At 44.3% G+C, this 7785-nt stretch overlaps 1 protein-coding gene across 1 annotated transcript in view; it reads left to right on the top strand.

Moving 5' to 3' along the window:
- Positions 1–3962: 3962 nt before the first annotated feature.
- Positions 3963–7785, top strand: part of LOC147673908 (maestro heat-like repeat-containing protein family member 1) — a 109429-nt gene continuing 105606 nt past the window's right edge. Inside the window, exons 1-2 of the mRNA XM_086946429.1 lie at positions 3963–3974; positions 5667–5727. Of these exons, the coding sequence (XP_086802555.1) occupies positions 3963–3974; positions 5667–5727 (73 nt within the window). The remainder of the gene's footprint in view (positions 3975–5666; positions 5728–7785) is intronic.

Here is a 7785-nt window from a genome sequence, read left to right as displayed (position 1 = left end):
GATCCCCTTGCTCTAAAGCTTTTTACCCTTTGATAACACTCCAGATTGTGCCGACTTCATCATTTATTGGTTAAAGAAACTTTTGGAGGAACTCGTGTGATATTTGACTTATATGATTGATTATCCAGCCAACAGTTGTTAGCCCAGCTGTTTAGTTTGTTGCCCACTACTAAGTTTGATTTTATCCGCGTTAAGCACCGGATAGGAAACAGACTCAAAAGAAGCCAAAAGGCCTAAAAGAATCAGGAATGCAACAGATGGAGGGCATCCAACAGGGACGTCAAGACTTAATCAGAGGAGTGCATTGGTCTAAAACCTGATTGTTGCAGGCTGAGCAATTATTTTCCAAATAACTTGATAACTGATTATTAGCCAGGCTTTGCATCAGTTTGGTGGCAAACGATAAAAATTATACAGGTCGGTAATTGACGTCAACTTTAATTATGCTCCAAAGGTAGCAGTATTTTCCCACCCATTAGGTACCTGGCCTGATACATTAATTCTGTAAGTTTAATTCAAATAATTTCACAAACTGTGTGAATGATCTTCATCTTTCAGATATCCCGAAGAGATCATGATAATATCTCTTTCAGCTTCTCAATTAGCTCTTCCTATTTTATAGGCTTAAAACGCATAAAAGTGCAACCTCCACCCTCCAACCCACCCTCCACACTGCAACTCCACACTCCAACTCCACCTTCCAACTCCACCCTCCACCCTCCAACTCCAACTCCAACTCCAACTCCACCCTCCAACTCTACCCGCCAACTCCAACTCCACCCTCCGACTCCAACTGCACCCTCCAACTCCACCCTCCAACTCCACCCTCCAACTTCACCCTCCAACTCCACCCTCCAACTCCAACTCCACCCTCCAACTCTAACCTCCACCCTCCAACCCACCCTCCACCCTCCAACTCCACCCTCCAAATCCACCCTCCAACTCCACCCTCCATCACTCAGGAACACCACCACATCCCTCAGGGACACCACCACATCACTCAGGAACACCAACACATCACTCAGGGACACCACCACATCACTCAGGAACACCACAACATCATTCAGGGACACCACCACATCACTCGAGGACACCACCACATCACTCGAGGACACCACCACATCACTCAGGGACACCACCACATCACTCTGGGAATACCACCACATCACTCTGGGAATACCACCACATCACTCAGGAACACCACCACATCACTCAAGGACACTACCACATCACTCTGGGACAACACCACATCACTCGGGGACACCACCACATCACTCAGGGACACCACCACATCACTCTGGGACACCACCAATTCACTCTGGGACACCACCACATCACTCTAATACACCACCACTTCACTCAGCCCAACCACATCATCACTCAGCACCACCAATTCACTCTGGGACACCACCACATCACTCTAATACACCACCACTTCACTCAGCCCAACCACATCATCACTCAGCACCACAACAGCACTGTCCTTGCTTGCTACCAACAAGCATTGCCATAGCCAATAGGACCCTCCAACTCCAACTCCACTCTCGAACTCCACCCTCCAACTCCAACTCCAACTCCACCCTCCAAATCCACCCTCCAACTCCACCCTCCATCTCCAACTCCACCCTCCAACTCCACCCTCCAACTCCAACTCCACCCTCCAACTCCAACTCCACCCTCCAACTCCACCCTCCAACTCCAACTCATTGAACTCTCACAATACGTCTGTCCTCACATCCAGTTCAAAGATATACACACACACAAATAACCCATACAGGGGCACTGGGTGGCCTGCATTCATAAAATATCACTGTCACCTAAGCATGGGCATCCGTTCCGCTCGCGGATTTTGCGGATTTTCGGTAAATTCGCAATCCGCGAACGCTCGCGAATTTACCGAAAATCCGCAAATTCGCACGCAGCGGATTTTTTTTTCTTGGTGATACAATTTTGCGGCGTGCGGTGTAAGTTCGCAATTGCGAACATGTAGGTGCGGCGGGCAGCAACAATCTCGCACTCGCGAAATTACAAAATTTGCAATTCTGCACAAGAAATCCACTAGCAAGCAGCATAGACCTTCTGAAAATGATGATTTTTATCAGAATAACTCCTCAGGTTGACATTTGCCTGCCCTTTTTTGGATTTGAGGCCTTTTGACTTTCTTTGGATCACTTTTGGATTAGAAATAAACTTTCACAAGTAAGTTGGTTGGCATTACATTTGCTGTTCTGCAGAAAAACGAGTTTTGCTAAACTGAAAGCACTCAGCAGCAGGTGCAAAAGTTCAAATTCATCATTAGTAACCATTCCCTGTAGTGCTTCCTGACTGGGGCCCCTCCAGAGTTCAGTTGCTAGTTGCAACAATTGTATGACCCTGCTCTGACCCTCACAGCCGGATCATAGAATAGCTACAAGTAGGCCACAAAGGTCCTGGAAAAAAAATTGCACTGCAACAGAAAGCAAATTACAGATAAGGAAGCAGGTGCAGACTGGAATTTTAAAACAGTGACACATTAATAAATCAACCCCAAATTAATTCATGTCAGTTGAAGCAGGACAGGTGTGCTTGCTTTTCCCCCCCATAATCTACAGTGATGATGAACCAGAGGGTGGCATTGATGTACCAGAGGGTGGCATGGGTGAAACAGAGGGTGGCAGTGGTGAAACAGAGGGTGCTGGGAACCTGTGATGATGAACCAGACGTAGAAACAACATAATCGCGACCTTTGCGAGCCGACATGTAAGTTCGCAATTGCGAACTGGTACAAAACCCTCGCGAACTGGCAGAAATCCTTGCGAACACAAAAAAAAAATCCGCGAGAATTCGCGGATTTTGCGGATTGCGAGTTCGCAAATCCGCAAATTCGCGAACGCCAGATTCGCAAAATTCGCCCATGCTTACTCTCACCCACACATCCATTCTGCAAACAGGAGGAGTGTAATGCTCCCCTACAAGTCTCTTATGCCAACTACAATCCCTCCAAGAGATCTGCCCATTCCTTATTTTGATTCATCTACATACTTACTCCAGTAACTTATAAATTAGTTGATTAGGTAATTTTAAAGGCTTTTTGAACAGCCTAGGTGCCAGCTTGAGCTGTTCTTACCATCTATTTCCTTCATACTTATACAATTAACTTGCAACTTGAAAAGCAACCAAAAATATGTTTAAACAATGACGCTGTAGTAGACAGAGAATAGTTGTGTCACAAGCAGGTGATCTTTTAGGGCATTATTCTCATATAGCAAAATGAAGCTGATTCCATGTAACAAAAGCACTTTCGATAGTTAAAAATCATTTACAAGGTTCCATAGGGCCAACATGTTTCATCCGAAGTCTAGACAATTTTTTAGTAGTCACTTATAGAAAGGAAGTGTGACTTGATGAAAATGTGAATCCCCACAGTTTCTGATATAGGCCAATCCTTTTATGAAAACAGTAACTTAAGGTCTGGGTTTTAGGGATGAGAAGTGAGGAATTCTTTTGTACAGCACATTGCAGTGAAGGTGTTTTCTCATTCTCTTTGGTGAAATGATATTGAAATATTTTGGTATTTGGGGATTTAGTATAACGACAGCATAGGTGAGAGTCAAGTTTTCTTTTCTCCTCTCGCCTCCCCTGAACTGAACCCTGGATATAGAGATAATGTTCTTTCTCTTATTATCCCTTTTAGACATCAAAAATTATTCATGTTAAAAAATAAGGTCGTAGTTCACAGACCCGTCTTGAATCTCCAGTGTTTATAAAGCATATATTGTATACTGTTTCCTACTGTGGGAGGCTATGCCACTGACCTCCGACTTTCACAGCTCATGGAATCCTTTGCTCTGAAATTATTGTGACAACTGAAGTTCTTGACTCAACTCATTACTTTTCTTTCTTGATTCCTAGTTAATTGTCTACAGTCTGGTTGAGTGAGCACCATCAACCACAGTTGAAATTTGAATTTTACTCAATTCAGGATGTCCAGCAATGTGAGTTTTGATTTCATGCCTGTAAGTGTAAATGAGGTATTATGCTTAGTTGTCATTATCAGGGTTTGAGTTTCTGAAATAGAAATGAGTACTGCTATTTGAGTGAAAATTCACATGTTAAGTCCCGATTCTAAAAAAAGCTGCAGGTGAACAAAGGTAAAACATAAGACATGCAATCTTTTAAAACAGGAGAGGAAACAATATAGCGTCACCTACTAAAAACACAGGGAGCGAGAAGAGTTTTTGTAGTGACCTTTGAACTATGTTTTTGTTTGATGACTGAGAAATGATCGGACCTAAATATATGGGAGCAGATTTACAATCCCCATGTGCCGCGGTGCATCTAGTTGCATGAGGCACTTGTGGCGTAGCCTGCTGAGTGATATTTACAAGCACAGGTAAAGTCATTCTGCGTGACTTAACCTGTGCTCTTAAGTATCGCCCCAGTTCATGCAACACTTTGCGTGTTAGGGGCGGGACATGGGTGTTGATATGGGTGTTCCCACGCAACACCCATGTCCACTGATGCATTTCCAGATTTACAAGAAATTGTAAATCTGGAAATGTGTCAGAATGTCAGAAGGTGCCCCTTCCTGCACAAGAACAATCTCCCCATGACGCAGGCATCCTTGCACCACTGTGCAAGGATGCCTGCGCCGGCGCATGGCAGCTGTTTGTGTGCCAGCGCAAGGGGAAGCAGAGAGATGCAACCTACTGTTGTAAATATGTTGCATCCCTGTGCTTTGAAACTAACGCAGTGCAGCACAGCAAAATGACTTGCTTTATCGCGCTGCGTTAGTTTCTTTTAGATCTGCCCCGTGGTTTCTTCCCAACTTACAATGTTAGTTTAAAAGTTCGGGAGGATAAGTAGTGAGCAAATTATAGTGCCTACTTTAAAGTTTTCACTTTCATGAAAAGAGTTGTCATTTGAGATGTTCTCAATTTTGTTGACAATCAATTTAGTTTCTTCAAAAAAAAAGTAGGGGTGTGATCTCTTTCCCATAGTTGTACAAACATCATGTTTAGAGCTCGCTCCACTACAGGCCTTCTATGTGAAGTGAAAGAGTTACACTTGGTGAAACAATTTATTTCCCCTTCAAGGCAGGAGTGAGATATAGGGCAGCTCACCGAGGAGGCTCATAGAACGTGAAACAACACCGAATCAACCCCAGCCCACAAAACTACTCCTGACCCACCCACCAGCCAACAAACCAACCCGACCCACCTCCTCCAGCCGGCAAAACAAAATCTGGCTCACTCCCAGCCTATAAAACTACCCCAACCCCACCAGCCTACTAAACTACAACAAAACACTCCCCAGCCCAAAACTACACCCAGCACAAATAAACTCACCGCTTCCTGCAAGGTCTTCTTGCTTCTGTCCGTAGCAGGCAGCAGTTAGTATGCATATTGCCTTAACCACACATATGCGTGCTTAGGGCATATGTGTGGTTAAGGCATGAGCTGTAGATCTAGCGGACTTGGAACACTCATGGTTTATACCACAGTGTTCCGACTGTTCCCCGACCATGGCATTTGAATATAGCGGATTCCCTTTAGTAGTTAGCTACTACATTTCAACGAGAAAATGGCTGAGCGGCACAGGGTGTAACATTGTAAATCAATATGATGAAATGGTGAAATCTGGTTTTAGAGAGAAAGACCAAATGATTCTTTCTGTTTCTCTTGTAGTTCCGCATGCGAGCCCGCCTGAGGGCAGTAATCTGCTGCTGCAGACCAGTCCCTGAGGGAGGTAAGTGGTCGAAAGCAAAACCCCTCATTACCTCATGCCACTAAACATAAATGTACTCTGAGGGGCAGATTTACAAGCCCCTTGACACACCGGTTCATCATTTTTTGTGTTGTACCTGTGGCGCATGGTAACGCTCCATATTTACAAGGACAGGAAAAGCCACCCTGTGTGACATTGCTTGTCCTTGTAAATATGACCCCTTTACACGCAGCACTTTGCATGAAAGGGACTTTCCATGGGTGTTGCTATGGGTGTTCACACGCAGCACCCATGGAACCAGACACATTTTCAGATTCACAAGGAATCATAAATCTGGAATTGAGTGTGAATTCTATTCCTCCCCAGCGGGGGCGTAGGGAGGCGCAACAAGGAGAAATGTATTAATTTCTCCTCGTTTTATTTTCCTCTTTCTATGTGTGCTGCATATTGCAGCACACATAGAAAGAGAAAATCACCTCTAATGATTGTTTATGTTCAGGAAGGGTTACCTTCCGGCACATCAACAATCATTGAAACAATGCAGTCTTTCAACTTCTATGGGTGCTAATGCAGCGCACATAGAAGTTGAAAAACGGCATTTCAGATTGTTTTTGTGCAGGAAGGGAACCCTTCCTGAACAAAAACAATCTTCCCCATGACGCACGGCTCACGGGTGCAGTTTGTACGCCAGCGCAGAGGGAAGCACTGAGATGCGACATATTGTTGTAAATATGTTGCATCCCTGTGCTTTGAAAGTGACTCAATGTGGCTTGCATTAGGCACTGAGGGGCATATTATCAAGGACCGGTGTTAAAATTATCGCCATTTTATCGGCAGGAAACTGCCGATAAAACGGCGATAATGGGCTTTTTATAATACGCCTTTGTTAATTCCCATAGAAGCCCATGTTAATACCAGAACATGGGCTTTTATGGGAATCAACAAGGGCGTATTATCAAGCCCATTTTCTGCCGATAAAACGGCGATAATTTTAACACCGGTCCTTGATAATATGCCCCTGGGTCACTTTCTTGTAAATTTGCCCCTGAGTTTTCCCCTTTGTGTGAGTTCTTTGATTGTTTATAGTTTTAATGAAATGAAGGGATGCATTTCTGTAAAAAGTACATTTTCAGCAATGAACACACTGTCCTTGAAGCTAATATGTAATAATATAGTACGTGAAATGCAGGTGAATCAACCCCTCAATATTCAAGTACATGCGGATATGGAGGCAGCAGTCACTCAATGTTACAATGTATGGCGCCGGCATTGATCATTGAGTATTTCATTTCTGAGCGTGTTGGGCCACAGTCATTGTGGTGGGAGGTACTGGCTGTGTTTCAAATCCTGGCACCACCTCGGCAGAATGGCCATTCAACAACCAAACACAGCACTGACAAATTATTGGAGCCTTATTGCATGGGCGTGGTAGGCTTGGAGGCCACTGGATCACCAGGCAAGATGGTCAAAGACATTTTAAGGCGTAGGCAAATTAGGCAATTGCCCAGGGCCCCCACCTTCCAAGAGGCCCCATGGGAAAGTGAACTTTCTCACTATTTGATCTTTGACTATTCTGTTTCTCTGTTAAAACTCTCTACCTCATGCCACTACTGACTCTTTTGAGTCATTTTAAGGACTTTTGGGATCCCTGTCAGGACATATTGAATCTGTTATTGTGTGCTCCTGTTATAGTGTGACATATGATTTAGTATTGTTTGGCATCAAGCAGGATTGAAATAGTAGGAAATGGGTAATACATTTCAAATTTGTACTGTACAGATGCCCTCAAATTATGTCTTACCCAGGGCCCCCCAAATCCTTATGAGGACAATAAAGATGATCAAGTGTAGTGTGGGCTGCGAAAATGTGCAGCCAAATGCTGCTGGTGGCCGCAGAGCTACGTTAGACGGCAGGTGTCTTTGGAAGTACCTGGCACACAGAGACCGAGGGACAGTGTATGCTGATGGCAAAAGGAGAAGCCTGGGCTCGCTCACAAATAGAATCTTTGTTCAGTACGGACACATTTTTACAGAACTCCTAGGCTGTGGATAGGAGGTACCTAACCCCAGAAATATAAAG

This window comes from Lissotriton vulgaris, chromosome 12 (genome assembly GCF_964263255.1).
Source record: "Lissotriton vulgaris chromosome 12, aLisVul1.2, whole genome shotgun sequence".
In the NCBI taxonomy this organism is placed as follows: domain Eukaryota; kingdom Metazoa; phylum Chordata; class Amphibia; order Caudata; family Salamandridae; genus Lissotriton; species Lissotriton vulgaris.
Note: the sequence above shows the minus strand (reverse complement) of the source record. Positions and strands in the feature narration are given on the sequence as shown.